The sequence below is a fragment of the Cervus canadensis genome, chromosome 5 (assembly GCF_019320065.1).
Source record: "Cervus canadensis isolate Bull #8, Minnesota chromosome 5, ASM1932006v1, whole genome shotgun sequence".
Classification (NCBI taxonomy): domain Eukaryota; kingdom Metazoa; phylum Chordata; class Mammalia; order Artiodactyla; family Cervidae; genus Cervus; species Cervus canadensis.
The window spans coordinates 76729861-76750581 of NC_057390.1; the positions used below are offsets into that span (position 1 = coordinate 76729861).

Below are 20721 nucleotides of genomic sequence, written 5' to 3' on the forward strand. Positions count from 1 at the left end.
CACCCGCCCCGCCCCGCTCCACGCGTCCCAGAGTCGCAGAGCCCCGGCGCCCCTCCCAGCATCCCCACTGTCCGCCCAGGGGGCACTTCCGGCCCCGCCTCCTAGAGTCCAGTGGCGCGAAAACTCCGCAGCGCGCACGCGCGGGCGGAGTCCCGGCGGGCGGAGGGGGGGCGGGGCGCAGGCGCGGAGCGTCCCGCGGTGGGCGCCGGGGGCGGCGGGGCTCCTGCCTTCTCCAGCGGTGGGCGCGCGGTGTCTCGAGGACCAACGGCTGTCGGGTCGACTGCTAGAGTCCACCAACGTGGTTTTAGCGCCTTGTGCCGCGGCGGCAGCCCCGCCGATCGGGGGTTCCTTGGGGGAGACTTCGACTTGTTCGAGGTAGGCTGAGGGCGCGCTCCGTCGCTCTCTTGCTTCGGAACCTCCCGTGGCCGGCGCCCTCCCTCAGTCCACCCGCTGGCGGCCGGGTCGGTGGAGTCGCGGCGGTGCCCAGGGCGCGCGGGTCAACGGCCGCTGGTGATCTCCGCGCCCTCTCCTCGGGCGGCGCGGGTCCCTTCAGCCACAGGAAACTTGCCGGTGTCCGCGGGGCCCCTCCCTCGGACGGCTCTGGCGGCGGTGCTTGAAAAATCAGTCTCCCGCTAGCCTAAGGGAACCCGGCGCCCGGCCCCGAACGGCCCCTTATTTAGGCTTTGATGAGTGGTTTGAGGGGGAGAAGGGTCAGGGGGATGAGTTTGGGCTCGGGAATTGGGTTCTTATCACCCTCTCTGATGACCCCTTACAAGTAACAACTTAACTACATTTAAGAGATATGTGTAAATATATCTGAAGGTAGCTTTGTTGCTAAATGCCAGTTTCCGGAGAACGCAAAGCTGTTACCTAGAAAAGTTTGAATTGTGAAGATCGGAGGCTTTATGATGACATGTCTTTCCCCCTGATTTTCTTGTGAAGATGAATTGGAGAAGAATCAGTACTGGGAATTCCAGAACACAGAGCTTAAGGGTGGAGGGGCATAAGAGGGTGCTGGCTAATTCCTAGGGAAGCAGCTATTTGGTGTTTAAACCCTGAACACGGAACTTATGTGAGTGCTTGCTACTCTGTATATGTCGTGAGATTGAAAGGGAGTGTTCTAAATACAAGCTATTCTGGAATATACTCAAAAGAAGAAAAAGTCCAAATTTCCGGATTTTAGATGGCTGCTGGGTAGTCTTTTAAAATGCTCACTAGCTTATGCACTGGCTTGTAGATAGTTCCATGGGTGTATATGGGTGGTAAGGGAGCATGTTAGAAATACTTAGATTCACTTTATCTCCTTTTATTGTGAGAAATATGCAGAGTAATGATTTCCTGTAGAATTATGTGTTTGCAGTTTTCCGCTTTTTTCCCCCTTGAATGCCAGTAAGTACAAAGAAGTTTGGAGATTACCACAATATTGCTTTTTACATGTTTTGGTATAAGAACCAGTGTTGTTTGACCCTGAACAGGTTGGTACCACCTCTGTAAATTTCAGTTTCTATTTTGTAATTGGTCTTCCCCAGTGCGTCAGATAGTAAAGTATCAGCCTGCAATGCAGGCAACCTGGGTTCGGTCCCCCTGGGTCGGAAAGATCCCCTAGAGAAGGAAATGGCAACCCACTCCAGTATTCTTGCCTGGAGAATCCTGTGGACGGAGGAGCCTGGTTTTTTATTTTACTGACTTTATTTTACTGAGTGTCTGGATGTAGAATTTTGTATAAAACCTGCCTAAATCTTGATGACCATTTTTAGACCTAAGTTAGGAAAATTAGTCAAAGCCATACTTGGTTTACTTTCAGGAACTGGTGGCTCAGTTGGTAAAGAACCCACCTGCCAATGCAGGAGACCTGAGACTTGGGTTCATTTCCTGCGTCCTGAAGATCCCCTGGAGAAGGAAGTGGCAACCCACTCCAGTATTCTTGCCTGAAAAATTCCATAGACAAAGGAGCCTGGCGGGTCACAGTCCGTGGGGTTGCAAAGAGTCACACAACTGAGTGCGCACACATGCAGATACTATGTTTAAGGCATAATTAAACGTTACAGTTATATATGTATATATACATACGTAAGTCCAGATGACTGAGGGTCAAGTGTAGACACTTAATGTTAGTATTTTTTATTCACTAGTTAATGAGATACATCTTACTCACTAGTTTCCCTGGTGAACAAATTCAAAATAGTTTCTGTGACTTTCTTAGTGCCACTGCCAAATCTCTGTCTTTGTTATTGTCTTGACACTGAGTCTTGTCCTACTCCTTCGTGACTTCATGGACTAGCCCGCCAGGCATCTCTGTCCATGGGATTTTTCAGGCAAGAATACTGGAGTGGGTTGCCACTTCCTTCTCCGGGGGATCTTCCCAACCCAGGGATCAAACCTGAGTTGACTGCATTGGCAGGCGGATTCTTTACCACTGAGCCACCTACCTGGGAAGTCTCTACTAGAATCTACCTGTATTATTTTGCTGCCTACTGGCCTATCCATCTCAATTTCCTAGAAACACTTCAAACTCAATGTTTTCAAGAAAAATGAATGAATCATTTATATTCCTTCCTTTCCAAACCTCAGTCTACTAATGATAGCATTTACTATTAAGAGTAAAGATTGTTTCTGAAAATTAAACACAAGATAAAATTTATACAGCAAGCCCAACATTAGAAGGACATATCACATTAGAATCCTTTTTGTAGTTTTATACATTACCAAAGGATGAACAAGATGAACAGACAATTTCACTTCCTATAAACAGTCAAACTTGATTAAACTCAGTTCATGCCAGAAGGAACCTGGACATTAAAGAAGTTTGATTTTGGGTTTTGAAAACCTGGGTTTGGATTTAGGCTCTGCTAAGATACAGCTACTTAAGTTTGGGTATCTTTTAAATGAGCCTCCCCTTTTGTAAAGTAAGGGATCACTTATAAGAATGTTGAGAATTAAAAGGTTTGTACCTCTTAATCCCCTTCACTTATTTCACTCCCCTGCTTCCCCCCGCTCCCCCTTTCTGGCAATTATCCATTTGTTCTCTGTATTGAAATCTGTTTTCATTTTGTTTGTTTCTTTTGATTTTTAGATTTGACATATAAGTGAGGTCATATGAGTACTTGTCTTCCTCTGTCTGAGTTATGTCATATAGCATAATACCCTTTGGGGCTTCCCAGGTGGCTCACTGGTAAAGAATCCACCTGCCAATGCAGGAGGTTGGAGTTTGAACCCTGGGGTGGGGAGATCCTGTGGAGATGGAAATGGCTACCCACTCCGGTATTGGCTGGGAAATCCTATGGTCAGAGGAGCCTGGTGGACTACAGTCCATGGGGTCAAAAAAGATTCAAACATGATTTAGTGACTAAACAACAACAGCAATACCTATGTTGTTGCAAATGGCAAGATTTCTTTTTAATGGTTGTATAATACTCCATTGTGTGTATGTGTTTTGTTGTTGTTCAGTCACTAAGTCCTATCTGACTCTTTGCAATCCTACGGTCTGCAGCACTCCAAGGGTGCAGGCTTCCCTGTCCTTCACCACCTCCTGGAGTCTGTTCAAACTCATGTCTGTTGAGTCAGTGATGCCATCCAACAGTCTCATCCTCTGTTGCCCCCTTCTCCTGCTGCCCTCAGTCTTTGCCAGCATCAGGATCTTTTCCAGTGAGTCAGCTCTTCGCATCAGGTGACCAAAATATTGGAACTTCAGCTTTAGCATCACACCTTCCAGTGAATATTCAGGACTGATTTCCTTTAGGATTGACTGATTTGATCTCCTTGCAGTCCAAGGGACTCTCAAGAGTCTTCTCTAGCACCACAGTTCGAAAGCATCAATTCTTCAGTGCTCAGCCTTCTTTACAGGACAGCTCTCACATCTGTACATGACTACTGGAAAAACCATAGCTCTGACTATACGGACCTTTGTCAGCAAATGCAGATGTCTCTGCATTTAACATGCTGTCTAGGTTTGTCATAGCTTTCCTTCCAACAAGCAATCGTCTTTTAATTTCATGGCTGCAGTCACTATCCACAGTGATTTTGTAGCCCAGGATAATAAAATCTGCCACTGTTCTACTTTTTTCCCATGTATTTGCCATGAAGTGATGGGAGCAGATGCCATTTTTGAACTTTGAGTTTTAAGCCACCTTTTTCACTCTCCTCTTTCTTCCTTATTGAGAGGCTGTTTAATTCCTCTTTGCTTTCTGCTGTTAGAGTGGTATCATTTGCATATCTGAGGTTGTTGATATTTCTCCCAGCAGTCTTGATTCCAGCTTGTAATTCATCAAGTCTGGCATTTCATGTGGTGTACTCTGCCTATAAGTTAAATAAGCAGGGTGACAACATACAGCCTTGATATTCCTGTCCGTTGTTCCATGTCTGGTTCTAACTGTTGCTTCTTGACCTGCATACAGGTTTCTCAGGAGGCGGGTAAGGTGGTCCAGCATTCAATCTCTTTTAAGAATTTTCCACAGTTTGTTGTGGTCCACACAGTCAAAGGCTTTAGCATAGTCAGTGAAGCAGAAGTGGATGTTTTTCTGGAATTCTCTTGCTTTTTGTATGATCGGTGGATGTTGGATGTATATATGTATCGTGTCTATCCATTTATCTGTTGATGGACATTTAGATTGCTCCCATATGTTGGCTGTTGCAATAATGCTGCAGTGAACATCGGCGTGCATGCCCCTGCGTTGTTCAGCGCTGCTTGTCCTTTAGAGGCGGGTCTGTTTGCCTTTATGCTCACTCTCTTTCATTTGTGCTCTATATTGAGGCCACAGGGATTTTTTTAAAAACACAAAACTGAGTGTTCAGATTTTATTACCTGAGTTTTGCTCACCTATAATTGTTTGATGGGTAGACTAATGAATTTTTTCACTTACTTACATTATTTATTATCTGTTGCATCTCATATTTTTTCATGATATATTCCAAGCAGTGTGCTTATATTTCAGTACATTAAAAATGAGGTGGTTTAATGCAGAATGAATTTGTCTGTGGTGTGGTAGGAGCGGAATTGAGAATGAGGTCCATGGCAGATTCAGAAGCAGTAGCAATTTACCTTCTTTAAAAACCTCTGTTTTCTATTGATATTTCCAATTCTGTTATGACTGTTCTCACTGCTGTTAGCCCCTACTTTGATATTAATGGGAAGTATGAATTACTAGGTACTCACATCAAAATAGAAAATTTAGAAATTTATAATCCTGTGTTAAAATGCTTTTGGTCTTTCAAATTTCCTGTGTATATGCTTGCTATAATTAACCCTTGGTGATTGATTTTTTTTTTCTCTTGAACTTATTTTTTCTTGATAATCATATTTGTTACTATTCCTGCTCTGATGGAGCTTGCTTTCTGCAAGGGAGAAGTAATATGCTCCTTAATTTTGATTTTTTTTTTATTGTAAATAAATATTAAATACCATGAAGAGCTTTGTGAATGTATTGACAATCCCAGAGGAGCTCCCCCCCCCCATGTTTATGTTTTACAGGATATTAAAGGTATTTTTCTTTACATCTGTTTATGTTATCTCTTTAGCATATTAGAAACAGTTCTACTGTTGTAACCTATATTTAAGTCTTAGGACATTCATGTGTGTTTTTAAAAGTCCATTATCATTAAATTATAGAATGATTCCTGTTTTTAAAGATTGAATCCTTCAGTGTCTGTTAGATGCATGTTGCCGTGGCAACCTAACAGCAAACTGCAAATTCCAGGCTAAGTACAGCAAATAAAAAAACATTGTCGTCATGTAGCACACTGTATTCTGTCTTGTATAGGATCTCACATTGATTACGAGAAGCTAATCACACGTACCTTCGTTCCCTTTCCTCCCCCTGATTTTACTTGAAAAACGACCGTTTTCTAGTGGTAAAATACTAAGATCAATCAGCTGATGTCTGAGTGTCGGCTAACTGAAGATCATGTATTAAGCATTAATAAAAACTGTCTAAAAGGACATTTAATATTGGGAAAATGAAGAAGTAATGCTTCTTCTTTGCTCTTCTGCAATAAATAAATGACTGTAACTGAGTAAGAAACAGGTATGAGTGGGAGGAAAGGCAGTGTTGGGAAAATAATAGCCTGGTAGTGTTCTAGGGAATTTAAGTTAGCTGAAATTAATGTACATTAATTCTTGCTATTAAATAATTTGAAAATTATGTTTGATTTTCAAGTTCTGACTTGCATAAGAGATTCAAAATAAACACTAAGTTACTTGTCAGAAAGATGGTGAATATTATGTAATTGTGACTGTAATGCTAGTACTCTCTCAAAAGGCGTTTGTTTAGGTTAAATGTCCTTTGGATGTTAACTAATATTCCCTTTAAATGGTATTTGATTTATCATGATACATTAGGTTCCTTGTTGCCTTCAGGACAGGATAAAGTCCTAAATATTTAATGTTGTTTACAACAATTCTTCTCAGACTTAATGTGCTTGTGAGTCACCCGAGACCTTGTTAAAATGAAGATTCAGATTCACTTGTTTTAAATTGAAGTCTGAGATTCTGGATATCTAGCGTGTTCCTAGGAGATGTAGATGCTGCTTGCTGGTCCTTGGACCACACTGAATATCAAGTCTACCAGTCATTCTGTGGCTGGCTTCTCTGCTGCCCTAACTTTCTTACTGGTAGCTGTGTCTTGTCATTTATGGCACTGTGTCATGGGCATGCTTATAGTATTCCCTGCAGTAGCAGTTTGCCGAATGTAGTCCCAGGATCCATGAGACTGTTTCAGAGGGCCTAAAAGATCAAAATTGTTCTCATAATAATCATAAGATGTTATTTCCCTTTTTTACTTTCATTCACTTGTAACTACACTGAAGAGTTTTCTAGAGGTTATAGACGTGATGATGTCATTGCTCTGATGACTGATACAATGTGTACTTGTGGGTTGTTTTAAAATTTTTTCAGTTTTAATTTATAATATGGTAAATATTGATAGAAACAAAAGCCCTCTGAGGTCCTTGGTACTTTTAAGACACTACAACCTTTGAGAACTGCTGCCCTCTGGTTTTCTTAGGCCATGGACACAGAGACTTACATCTAGAACTTGACCAGCTCTTTCCATGGCTTGACGTGGCTGTTGGGCTGGGGTGGGCTCCTCGCTTCTCTAGGCAGTGGTAAAAGGCCTTCTCTGACGCATTCAGTGGGAAGTGGGAGTAAGTATTATAGCTTCCTGTTATACCCTCTTAGGGGTAGACCTCTAGGTTCTTCATCAGATGCCCCTATCATGGCTCCCTACTTGGCCTGCACAGCCTTGTCTGACACTGGCCCAAATGGGATGTTGAGATGCCTCCTTTTAGCATTACCAGAAGGAGGTCCACACTACCCACTTGACCTGTGCTGATGCAGGGGGTGGTGAGGAAGGGACAACAGTTCTTTTAATGGTATTTGACTAGAGTGATCATTGTCCGAAAGTCTTCTTGTTAAACTCCCTTTTCCTGGCCTTTTGTCTGGAGAGAACAGGCTTTCACTAAACCTTTTGTTTCCCCCTGCTCCTCTTGGTGTTTCCCCTGTTGCTGGCTTCTCCAAGTCCACAGTAGTTGGGGGAAAACAAAAACTCAGTGAATCACTGTGATGTCTTTCCTTGGATTGTGAGGCTCCTACCCATCTACCTCCTTTTTCAGAGCTGTCTTATGCTTGTTTTATAGTATATAATTTTCATGGATGTTTTACGAAGCAAGAGGAATAGGGAAAATACATCTGTTCCACCTTCCTAGAAGTGGAAGTCTCTGCTTTTTTCAACTTGCACTTTGGGTTAAAGAATTCTGAACTCCAGCCCCACTGCATATCTCTTATATTTGGTTATCTAAAAATATATAAGTAAGTATTAAAATATTTTTGTTAAAGAAAAACTAGATTTGGTAAACATAAATAGCTACTTTGGGGCAAAAAAAGATTAATTAAATAGAATTGACATGAAAGGAATCACGACCACAGTTGTGGATTGTACAAAACAAGGTAATTTTGTGTAATAAATTTGAAGCTTTAAATTATCAATGTTCTGATAATTATACTGAAAATAAAATTACAGGAGACTTGACCTAGGAATCTATAGTCAACCTGTAATAACCAGTATACAAAAAAAGAAATTGAAATGATTTCATAAAATTAAAATAGTCTCCACTATCTAATAGCTTTAAGCTTAGTTCTTTTTCACTTTCAAAAAACCTTTCAGTGCCATGCCATAGTGGTGATTGCAGAGCATTAAAAGATAAACTACCCAGTTCACTTAATGAAGCATGCATTGTCATAATAAAACTTGTCAGAGATAGTTCCCCAAAACAGTTCCAACAAAATATGTATAGATATTTGATATTTCTGCAAAATTGCTTCTGTCAGTATAAATTTGGAGGGCAGTGGATAAAAATTAAGCAGTGTATGTATCTCTCCCCTGCCCTCCTCTCTTTCATTTGTGCTTTGAGTCCTTATTCTCCCATTTTCCTTTAATTTCATGCTGTCTTTGAAACATACTCCACTGGCCCCCCAGCCTCCCAGCACACACCTACATGTCTGACTGGCTATCTTGCAATTCATACATCATCAAGTTGAAGCATCCTTTTTTCTACTGAGGACTGAGTTGAATCTTTCAGTCCAAGTTCATGAGAGAGAAAATCTCATTTAATCCCCTGCTGCCCAGATACCTGGTACAAACCTGCTGTGAAATAGTTCTGGGGGCACTTAAACGGAATAAAAGTAGAGCTATTTTTCATATTCTTGTATCTTAGAAATTTTTTGTTACCTATGCTGTGGATGTTTCTCGTTACTCAGCAAACAGTTATTGGGTACCTATCACTTTAGGGCTCTAAGAATTTTTAAGAGAAAAATGAAAGCAACAGTTCAAGTAATCATACCATTTCATTTCAATGAAAGACCATCAACTTGGACTTAAGATGCGGCATTTATGTTTAGAAAAGCTTGATGATGTTAATTTTCTAGGGACAAATTTTAAAGAATATTGGTAAAAACAAAAAAACTAGACAATTAGCCTGGGTTATTTCTTAGAGAACAGTGACACTGTCCTCAGTGACACTACTCAGTTCAGTTGCTCAGTCGTGTCTGACTCTTTGCGACTCCATGGACTGCAGCACGGCACGCCTTCCTGTCCATCACCAACTCCTGAAGTTTACTCAAACTCCTGTCCATTGAGTCAGTGATGCCATCCAACCATCTCATCCTCTGTCATCCCCTTCTCCTGCCTTCAGTCTTTCCCAGCATCAGGGTCTTTTCCAATGAGTCAGTTCTTCACATCAGGCACCCAAAGTATTGGAGTTTGAGCTTCAGCATCAGTCCTTCCAATGAATATTCAGGACGGATTTCCTTTAGGATGGACTTGATCTTTTTGCAGTCTGTGGGACTCTCAAAGAGTCTTCTCCAACACCACAGTTCAAAAGCATCAATTCTTTGGTGCTCAGCTTTCTTTACAGTCCAACTCTCACATCCATACATGACTACTGGAAAAACCAGAGCCTTGACTAGACAGACCTTTGTTGGCAAAGTAATATCTCTGCTTTTTAATATGCTGTCTAGGTTGGTCATAACTTTCCTTCCAAGGAGTAAGCGTCTTTTAATTTCATGGCTGCAGTCACCATCTGCAGTGATTTTGGAGCCCCCGAAAATAAAGTCTGTCACTGTTTCCATTGCTTCCCCATCTGTTTGCCATGAAGTGATGGGACCAGATGCCGTGATCTTAGTTTTCTGCATGTTGAGTTTTAAGCCAACTTTTTCACTCTCCTCTCTCACTTTCATCAAGAGGCTCTTTAGTTCTTCGCTTTCTGCCATAAGGTTGGTGTCATCTGCTTATCTGAGGTTACTGCTGTTTCTCCTGGCAATCTTGATTCCAGCTTGTGCTTCATCCAGCCCAGCGTTTCTAATGATGTACTCTGCATATAAGTTAAATAAGCATGGTGACAATATATAGCCTTGACATACTCCTTGCCTGATTTGGAACCAGTCTGTTCCATGTCCAGTTCTAACTGTTGCTTCTTGACTTGAATACAGATTCTCAGGAGGCAGGTCAGATGGTCTGGTATTCCCGTCGCTTTAAAAATTTTCCACAGTTTGTTGAGATCCACACAGTCAAAGACTTTGGCATAGTCAATAAAGCAGAAGTAGATGTTTTTCTGGAACTCTTACTTTTTTGATGATCCAGCAGATGTTAGCAATTTGATCTCTGGTTCCTCTGCCTTTTCTAAAACCAGCTTGAACATCTGAAAGTTCACGATTCACATATTGCCGAATCCTGGCTTGGAGAATTTTGAGCATTACTTTACTAGTGTGTGAGATGAGTACAATTGTGTGGTAGTTTGAGCATTCTTTGGCATTGCCTTTCTTTGAAATTGGAATGAAAACTGACCTTTTCCAGTCCTGTGGCCACTGCTGAGATTTCCAAATTTGCTGGCATATTGAGTGAAGCACTTTCACAGCATCATCTTTTAGGATTTGAAATAGCTCAACTGGAATTCCATCACCTCCACTAGCTTTGTTCTTAGTGATGTTTCCTACGGCCCTCTTGACTCCTATTCCAGGATGTCTGGCTCTAGGTGAGTGATCACATCATTGTGATTATCTGGGTCATGAAGATCTTTTTCATATAGTTTTCTGTGTATTCTTGCCACCTCTTCTTAATATCTTCTGCTTCTGTTAGGTCCATACCATTTCTGTCCTTTATTGAGCCTATCTTTGCATGAAATGTTCTCTTAGTATCTCTAAATTTTCTTGAAGAGATCTCTTGTCTTTCCCATTCTATTGTTTTCCTCTATTTTTTATATTGATCGCTGAGGAAGGCTTTCTTATCTCTCCTTGCTATTCTTTGGAACTCTGCATTCAAATGGGAATAGCTTTCCTTTTCTCCTTTGCCTTTCACTTTTCTTCTAGTGCTAGGCGAAAGTGAAAGTCACTGTTTCATGTCAGACTCTTTGAGACTCCATGGACTATACAGTCCACTACATATATGCTTCTTTGGGGAAATAATGTTAGTTTTATATGATACTGTATTACTTTATAACTTATAAAAATTGGATGATTGCTCTGGAGTAAGTTGAGAAGGCATTATACCATCTCATCAATAGATCCACAGTTTCACAAATAAAACCGTTTACCTTTTGTGAGCTTAGGAGTTAAAATACTTAGATAGGTCCGTATCAATAAAAACCTCCATCATGAATCCCTCTGAAGTAAAATCAACTAGTGTAGCATATGCAGATTTTTTAAAACAGGAATTTATTATCTACTTCTGTAGTGAGAAGTCTGACATGTCTGCCTGGGCTAAAATCAAGAGAACAGGAGGGATATGTTCCTTTCCAGAGGTTCTTGAGTGTCTGTGTCCTTACCTTTCCACCTTCTTGTGACCACTCGCATTCTTTGGCTCATGGCCCCCTCCCTCCCCACAGATGGTAATTTTACTTAAAGTGAAAATGGATGGATATAGTACTAAAACTTAAGCTTTGTCTAATTTTGTTAAGTTTTATAATATATATATGGAACAGTTGTATGGATGCTTTACATGATTTTCTTCACTGTCACTGTAATATTTGTTTAGACCTGATGGCCAAAAGAAAGGAAGAAAATTTTTTCTCTCCTGAAAATGCCAAAAGACCAAGACAAGAAGAATTGGACGATTTTGATAAAGATGAATGTGACGAAGATGAATGTGCAGTTTCTTTCACTAATGGTACCTCTACTTTGGTGAGTGCAAAATTATAAAATTAATATATTTTGGTTGGCCTGTTTCTCCTGTCTGTTTTATATATTGTATTCTTAATTCAGTGTCCGAAGCTGGGTCTCTAGCTGCAGAGGAAAAGTCACATGAATTTTTAAAAGTGAGGTAAAAATCACCTAATTTTGAAGTTCATGTTAATTTTTAGAAAAAATTAGTAGAGAAAACAATAAAACAAAGAGGTAGTTCTTTGGAAAGGTCAGTAAAACTTACAAACCTCTACTAAGATTGAGGAAAGGGAAAAATGAGAGAAAACACAAACTACCAATATCAGGAATGAAACAGTGGATTTGACCATAGACTCTGCAAACAACAAAAGGATAATATGGCGACTTCCCTGGTGGTCCAGTAGTTAAGAATCTGCCTTCCAATGCTGAAGACGGGAGTTGGATCCCTGGTCTGGGAAGATCCCACATGTGGCGAGGCAGCTAAGCTTGTGTGCCACAGTTACTGAAACTTGCGCTCTCTGTAGAGCCCGTGCTGCACGACACGAGAAGCCATCTCAGTGAAAAGCCCTCACACCAGAGCTAGAGAGTAGCCCCCGGCTCACTGCAACTAAATAAAAGCCTGGTACAGCAGTGAAGACCCAGCGTGCCCAAAAGTGTATTTTAAAAGAAAGGACGATAAGGGAAGATCCCCTGGAGAAGGGATGGCTTACCCACGCCAGTATTCTTGGGCTTCCCCGGTGATTCAGACGCTAAAGAATCTGCCTGCAATGTGAGAGACCTGGGTTTGATCCCTGGGTTGTGAAGATCCTCTGGAGGAGGGCATGGCAACCCACTCCGATATTCTTGCCTGGAGAATCCCCATGGACAGAAGAACCTGGTGGGCTACAGTGCATGGCGTCGCAGAGAGTCAGACGTGACAGAGTGACTAAGCATAGCACAGCATCACAGAGAAAAGAAGATTTATTTTCTCCCAAAAATCTGTACATGAGTGTTCACAGCAGCTTTATTTGTAATACTCAAAAACTGACAATACAGATGTCATACAGTGAGTGAGTAGTTAAGTCTGCTATAGTACATCTCTACCCTGAGATACTGTTTAGCAGTAGAAAACAGTGAACTGTGCACATAGACAACAAAAGACAGTTAAGCTGAGTGAAGGAAAAAATGCTTCTTGAAAGGTTGCATTCTGTCTGATTCCATGCATATAACATTCTTGAAATAACAGTGTCTCAGAAATGGAGAACAGACCAGTGGGCCAGGGTAAAGGAGGAGTGGGTGGGGAGGAATGAGGATGGGGTTCTAGAGGGACAATGTGATAGGTACTTGTGACGGGAATATTTTCTGCATCACTATCAGAATGAGCACCCTGGTGTGGTATTGTACCATAGTTTTCAAGATTTTACCTTTGGCAGAACCTGGGTAAAGGAGTCACAGGATTTGTCTATTATTTTTTATAACTACATCTAAGTCTTCAATTAGACCAAAATAAACTGAAGATGTTTAAAAAGTCTTCAACCATGATTTCTACAGAATTCTGCTTGTTTTTGTTGCTACATCAAGTCTGACTCTTTGTGACCCCATGGCCTGTAGCCTGCCATGCTCCTCTGTCCATGGGATTTCCCAGGCAAGAACACTGGAGCGGGTTCCCATTTCCTTCTCCAGGAGATCTTCCCGACCCAGGGATCGAACTCTTGTCTCCTGCATTGGGAGACAGGTTCTTTACCATTGAGCCACCTGGGAAGCCACTCATATAAGGATGTAAATTTTTCCTGCTTTTTAATAAGCTGCTGTTTAGTAATAGAGAACCAGAGATTTGTATAATAAATAACTTAAAAGTTGGAGACATTAAACGTTCTTCAAAAACATTTGGAAGGTTTGGTAATATATGGTTGATTTATTTTCATATTTTAACTACAAAGTGTGACCACTGTGTGTCAAACTCTTGGTTAAAACCTATGAACCGTCTCTAATTTAATTATGACATATTCACAGTATGGAAATTATAATTCTGTGCTCTCTCTGCAGTGGACACATTTAGCAATGTCTGAATATAATTTTTGGTTGTCACACCTGGGGTTGGAGGAGAGAGTGCTGGTGGGTAGTGGCTAGAGATGCTGTTAAATATCCCACAATGCCGAAGATAGCCTCTCTCCAACAGAAAGTGATCTGACTCAAGATGTTGGTTTTGTCCATATTAAAAAAGAACCCTGTGAAATACTTGTTAGAACCTATAAGGACTTAAAATGAACAGTTAATCATATGAATTAATGTCATTTGCTCATTGATTGAAGGCCTCCCTAGTGGCTCAGTGGTAAAGAACCTACCTGCCAATGCAGGAGATGCAGGTTCAATCCCTCGGTCAGGAAGATTCGGTGGAGAAGGAAATGGCAACCTACTCCAGTATTATTGCATGGACAGAAGAGCCTGGTGGGCTACAGTTCATGGGGTCTTAAAGAGTTGGACACAACTTAGTGACTGAGCATGCACTTACTCATTGATTGAAATTAACATTTAAAACTATACTTTCTGTAACTTTTTTCATTGGTAGCACTGCTGATCTTTCTCCTGCTAACAAACAGTTGGATGATTGTAGTGATTGAATTAGATTGATTGTTTTCTCTCATTTTTTAAAATTCATAGACAGCAGCAGAAGTTGGAATAATTGAGAGTATTCAGCTCAAAAACTTCATGTGTCATTCGATGCTTGGACCCTTTAAGTTTGGTTCTAATGTCAACTTTGTTGTTGGCAATAATGGAAGTAAGTGTTTTTGCCTTCCTTCTTATTTGACTTTGAGCAGTACATTGAAGTCAGAATGCTTTAACTTTTTAAAATAGGTGCCTGTTAGTGCTGATACAGCTAAGTTTTAGATCTCTGGTTTGTGGTCATGAATTTTTCAGTATTTGCTGCCAGTCTACACTTTAAGAAAATAATGAGTTAACTCTGGGTTCATTATGCAAGAGATATAAACCTTTCCTTCATGTTGTTTTGCCACTTTATTTTTTTTAATTGAAAGATAATTGCTGTAAAGAATTTTGTAGTTTTCAATCAAACATCAACAAGAATCAGCCGTAGGTACACCCATGTCCCCTCCCCGCCCTCCCAAACCTCCCTTCCAACTCCCTCCCAATCCCACCCTTCTAGAATGCGTAGTGATTTGAATCTATGTACCTTGGAATTCATACCATAGAAGAGTAGGCAAGCTATCCTCATTGCTGTTGAGGCAGTCCTGTGTCTTGTATCTATTAACTGTTGTTAACAGCATGAATGAAGTGCCATGGGAATCCAAACAAGAAAGAAATGAATTCTCACTCATGTGGCCAATGAAAGCTTTAAGAAGAGATCGGGTGGAGAGGGATGGGGCGGGGGGGGATCGGGATGGGGTATACATGTAAATCCATGGCTGATTCATGTCAATGTATGACAAAAACCACTACAATATTGTAAAGTAATTAGCCTCCAACTAATAAAAATAAATGAAAAAAAAAGAGATGGTATTTGTGGTGGTATTTGAATAAAAATGAAAGATCTTTTAGATGTTCGTGGGAAAGAAGTAGCTGAGACACAGAGGAAGACATTGGAGTTGGAAAGACGATTTAGGCAGCCTTTGTGGTGAACCTGCTGGGTATGACATGTTGGCTGCTTGACTGAGCCAGTGGAGAGGGAGAGGAACTTGCCAGGGTCCAGGGATGGTGGTTGTGCTAGAACATGAAACTAGTACAGATAGCTCTGTGGTCTGTTTAGTTGTTCTTTGTTTTCCTTCCTCTGTTAGTTCAAGAGAAAAGTGTTTTTAGAAGGAGAGAATAGACAAAGGACCAGAGCTATGGGGAGGTCAAACAGGACAAGTAGTAAAGACAGACTGGTAGGTTCTGCAGTTAGAGCTTAACATTCGAAATAGTGAAAGTATTAATCTAATGAAGGTGGTGGAAGCTGTGAATTTGGAAATGAAGAAAAAGGAGAAAGTTAGGATAGGAACTCGAAAGGCATCCCAGGAACTAAATTGGGTTAACTGTTGTATACTTGGTTTAATTTAGAGTATGTTGTGAAAGATGATGAGTTGATAAGAGTTGATCTCTTTGGTTGATTGTGGAGTTGAGAAACTGGTTATCATATTCTGGGTAATTGTTACAGATTTTGCTATGTTAGCTTGTGATATTTTTTGTCTGTTAAGAGTAAAAAAGTTTAAAGAGTGAGCAAATGAATAATACTCAAATTAGGAATAATAATTGTCAAAATATCGCAAAATATAAAAACATCTGTCTATACGACTGATAGTTTTTCATATTTAAACTCATTTATTCAGCAAATATGTGAGTGCCTATCATGGGCTGATATTGGAGATAGCCACTGAGTTAAGGTCCTATCCCTGTGGAGCTTGCAATCAGGGTCAAAAATAGTTTCGGGCTTCTGAGAATTTATGGGAAAAGAAAAATCCTAATTTTAATTAAATTAGGATGTAAGAGACATTAGATGAGTTAAATATATTTGGGTTAATTAGAAAGATAAGTTCATTTAATAGCTGACAGGTCAAGATGATACTATGAATTTTAGGTTGGAAAGTTATCAACCACTTTTTTCCATTTATGGCAAAAATTTGATTCCTGAAATGTACTGATTTTTTTTTCTAATAGCAGCAGCTAAATATTTCATGATATATACAACTTTTTGTTTTTGGCACTAGAAGAAAACTATAATTGAAGTGTAACACTTCCTTTCAGGGTTAGACTATTTCACATCTCTGAGAAATATTTTTACATAAAATTGTAGGAATCAGACTTCTCCCTCTCTAATGCATGTGATTTCCTCAACACCTGTTCTTTAGGTGGCAAGAGTGCGGTGCTCACAGCTCTCATAGTTGGTCTTGGTGGAAAAGCTGTCACTACTAATCGAGGATCTTCTTTAAAAGGTTTTGTGAAGGATGGACAGAAGTAAGTGTTGGCTTTCTACATGTATCTTTCAGTTCTTTAATAAGAAGCAGCTTTAGATTCTCAATTCATGTAGACATTGTTGGAAATGAATTGGCTTCCCAGAAGTGGAGCCGAGGTGTCAGGTGTCATATCTTTTCATTGCTTTCTCTTCCCCATTGCTTTCTCTTGCTGGCTTAGCCCACTGTTGCCTCTTTCTCTCTCCTGATAGAATGCTTGTGTCACTTAATGCCATGCACCTCCCCCCGACACTTGTTTCTTTTACCTTTCTGGAAGAATGAGCAATGATAAATTTGTATACTTCCATTTAAAGGTATATTTATGAACATGGGACTTTAAATTATTTTGGCTGCGTAGCATGCAGAATCTTACCGTGACTAGGGATCGAGCTCCTGCCCCCTGCAGGAAGTGCAGAGCCTTATCCGCTGGACCACCAGGACTTCTCTGGCTCTTGTCCCGAATCCAGCTTCAGCAAGTCCACGTTGATACCACATGAGCTAGAGCAGAGTTAGTAACCAGTCAAGGTGTCCCTAAACAGAATTCTGCCTCCCAACTCTTAAGAATTGCAAAAAAGTATTCCATTCTGTCTCTCATTTTGTATGCTTTACTCAGGTGGTTCACCAGTGAATTTGGTGTGAGGACCACAATCACAAGCCCCTTTGTGGTTCATCCTGACCCTTGTGAATGGTTATATAACAACCATGTGTGACTTTATGTTTGTGTTTCTTTTTGTTACATTCACCGTCACCTAACTGTATATTAATTGCCTGGTTTGTGTCATCATAGATTTGTGGCCTTTTGTCCATTAGGACCTCTTGTCAGGCTGATCTCCTTATTCTTTTTAGTTCAGTCTCAGAAAACCCTGAAAGGATCCTCATTTCTCCTATGAACTGGACGTCACAGACTCTGTCATCGCAGCTCCCACAGTGAGGCGGTTCCACTGCGTGTTTCTCCCTCACATACTCGGTGCCCAGGGACTTCTGGAACTTTGATACTTGACACTGATTGTCTTTTTTTCCCCCTTGTAACTGACTTTCCTTTTGCTCAGTGTTATATCCATTTAACTTCCCTCATTTTCCATTTGATTTCTAAAAAACAGAATGAGGATGTGATGTGGATCAGGATTGCAGGTTTCTTATGTATTTCTCAGAAACCTTAGGAATCTTACCCCTAAGCCAAGGTTCCAAGTGGACTTAGGAGGAGGGAGGAAAAGATGGACAGAGAATTGTTTCCCATGCTATATGGCCTTGGAAAGGAACTACTTGGTAACGATTCTCCAGCATGTTTTCTGTCTTTCCTGACCTTATTTGGGCTCCAGTCTGGCAAGGTCTTCTCTCTCACAGTCTCCAAAGAAAGTTATGTCTGAAGTCAAAAGTTAGCTATTTGAACACTTCAAAGTTAATGGTCTCAACTCTGTTTCAGTTCAAGTTATCCAAGTATTTACCTAGTCTACCTAGCTGGATAACCCATTGATCTGTCAAATAGAAATCTTCAGGAAGAAATTTTTTATTCTATAACATTAAATGTTTTATGTCTCAAAGATTTAAAAAATTTTTTCCATGTGGGAAGTACCTGGACCAAAGCAGAAGCTTCTTTCTGAGATTTGTCCTTGGAATGCCATTAAAAAAAGAAAGATGGATAAAGGCTAGCTTGCATAAATCACCACCATTGAAGGACACAGCTGCCTGTAGATAGGAACATTAAAATATTTTAAACAGAGGTAATAACAGCTAAAAGCTTTAACCTGAGCTCAGTCTGCTTTGTACTGACCTTGTCTGAAAAAGTAGCTAAAAACAGCTTTTCCAAACCCATTCCTACTCCTCTTGTCTTCTTCCTCATTTAAAACACTCGGTGGCTATAAAATTTCTCTAATTTTATAATCTCTGATTCTGTCATCACTTTTTTTTTTTTAATGGAATTAGCTCACTGAGTATTTTCTTTTTGTTTTGTGTCTAAAATCTGTGTGGCTGTTTCATCTTTCCTGAGGGCGCCTGTCAGCCAGGCACAGGTTTAAGGTGGTCCTCAGGACTCCCCCTCCCCCCATCTGAAATAGCCCACTTGTGACACTTGAGCTCCAGGCTGCCTTTGTAGAGGGTTCCAACCCTCCTTAGAGATGCTTGCCCAAGATGGTTAGGAGAAGCCAGAGGACTGACTGTGCCTAGAGGCTCTTTACCTGGGGCTCCACCCTCTGATCATCCAGCAAGGCTTTGCTGTAGTATGGATGTGTCTCCTCCTCTCTGAGAGACCAAAGCCTCAGGCCCATAGCCCTTCACATTCTTCAGCAGGTTCAGGTCACTGTTCCCTCCCTCAGTCTCCCTAATCCTAGTCCTGGGATCTAGGCACCAGGCCAGTTTTTGACATCAGCACTGGGGGAGTGGGTTATGGAAGGATACTACACATGCCTGATTGATTTATTCAAGTTTACAGAACGTACTGCAGATTAGCTACCCACCCAGAGAAGGAACAGGTGCGTCCTTATTCTACATGGCTTTTTCCTTGTTCCTTGTGCCTCGTTTCCATCAACAGGCAGTGCTGCAGTCACCTCTGTACAGATAAGGGTCTCCTGAAGCCGAGAAAGAAGCCACAGCCCCCTGGAGAAGGAAATGGCAACCCACTTCTGTACTCTCCCCTGGGAAATCCCATGGACAGAGGAACCTGGCAAGCTACAGTCCATGGGGTCGCAAAAGACTTGGACACCACTTAGTGACTAAACAACCACCACCCTACGTTCTCTGCACTTGAGTTGCGTTTTCCTTCGGGGACCTCCAATAGCACTTCCCTTTCCCACTCTAATGCGAGGGCCTGTGCTCTCTCTACGTCATCTCCCTTCACCGCCCACCTCCCTGGACATTGTAAGCCACACTTCCTAAGTCTGTAACCCTTATACGTGCAGGTTTATAAGACAAGACATATATGTGGAGAAGCACACAAAAGTAAAAAAGAAAAAAAACTTCAGGTTTCCCTTCTTACCAGGACCAGAGATGTGTGCCATCTGTTGTTCTGGGTTTGAAAATGGTAGCCTCTTACATTTTTCCTCTTTCACAGTTGTTCCTTTCTTTCTGTTTTAAGCCACTTGCATCTTTTCTTATCATTGGGGATTTTCTGTGACTTTTATTTATTAATTACTTTCACAGTCCCTCATTGCTACAGCATCAAGAGGTAAATGTCTAATAAAGCTGTATTTCCCTTGTTCTCATATTTTACGGCCACATTGTGTCCCATTCTCTTCTACCCACTTTGACTTGGGCCTTCTCTCCTTCATCCCATGTATAGGACTTGCTCAGCTATTTTTTAATTATTTTTATCCCGAGAAAGTTGCTCGATGCATAGCTATAGATTCAGTGTGTTGTAGAAGGTCAGTTTGGGATCCTGTCGCCATCTTGAAATTCTAATTTTGACAGGAACTTCAATGACTTCTTTGTGGGAGTGACATCTTATATGAGAAAAAAGTTTTTGTCAAAAACAGCTTTATTGTAGCATTGTCATAAATTTCGCTTGTCAAAAGTGTATAGTTTGAGTTTTAAATATGTAAAAATCTTCATGACGATAAATAAAGAGTATGTTTTGAATCCAAAAAAAAAAAAAAAAATGAAGCCAGAGCCTTAGGGCGGCACTGCGTATGCGTGTGTGCATGTGCTGTCATTCTGGAGGAGCTCTGTGATCATTCCTCTTCTCACTGAAGGGTGTCTCTAGTGACAGACACTGGGCTCTATGTCTCTTGACCCAAATTCCACACCAGCCACGTTAGTAGGTGGGGAGACAGCAGTCAGTCCCAGCGCAGGTATCCTGTCTCCTTATATAGGTTTTCTCAGCAGTTGTTTTGAGGGGTATTTTTTGTAAGCCTTAAATGTTTTTAAATAATTTGCCTTTCTTGTGAATTCATATGGTAGTAGGATATCAGTGTCTCCGAAGCTCTCACAATAGTCAAAATAGCTTTCAAATGCAAGGAGTGGCTCAGAAGGAAAATAAAGTTGGTGTCTGCAAATCAAGGGAGGTGTCACTTTATTTTTAAAAATGTTTTCATGAGGTACAAATATTTTTGGCTCCATGTTGTAAACCAGATCCCCTTCCCCTATCATAGACTTTAGCTGATAGTTTTCAACCTTGACTGTTCATTAGAATAACCGCAGAGAGCTTTAAAAGCTCATTAATTA

General features: G+C 40.9%; 1 protein-coding gene across 1 annotated transcript in view; it reads left to right on the forward strand.

The window, feature by feature from the left end:
* The first annotated feature begins 237 nt into the window (after nucleotides 1–237).
* SMC6 (structural maintenance of chromosomes 6) overlaps nucleotides 238–20721 on the forward strand; it is a 68167-nt gene continuing 47683 nt past the window's right edge. The window contains exons 1-4 of the mRNA XM_043469317.1: nucleotides 238–375; nucleotides 11520–11665; nucleotides 14285–14402; nucleotides 16465–16570. Coding sequence (XP_043325252.1) covers nucleotides 11525–11665; nucleotides 14285–14402; nucleotides 16465–16570 — 365 coding nt within the window. The 5' untranslated portion in view covers nucleotides 238–375; nucleotides 11520–11524. The remainder of the gene's footprint in view (nucleotides 376–11519; nucleotides 11666–14284; nucleotides 14403–16464; nucleotides 16571–20721) is intronic.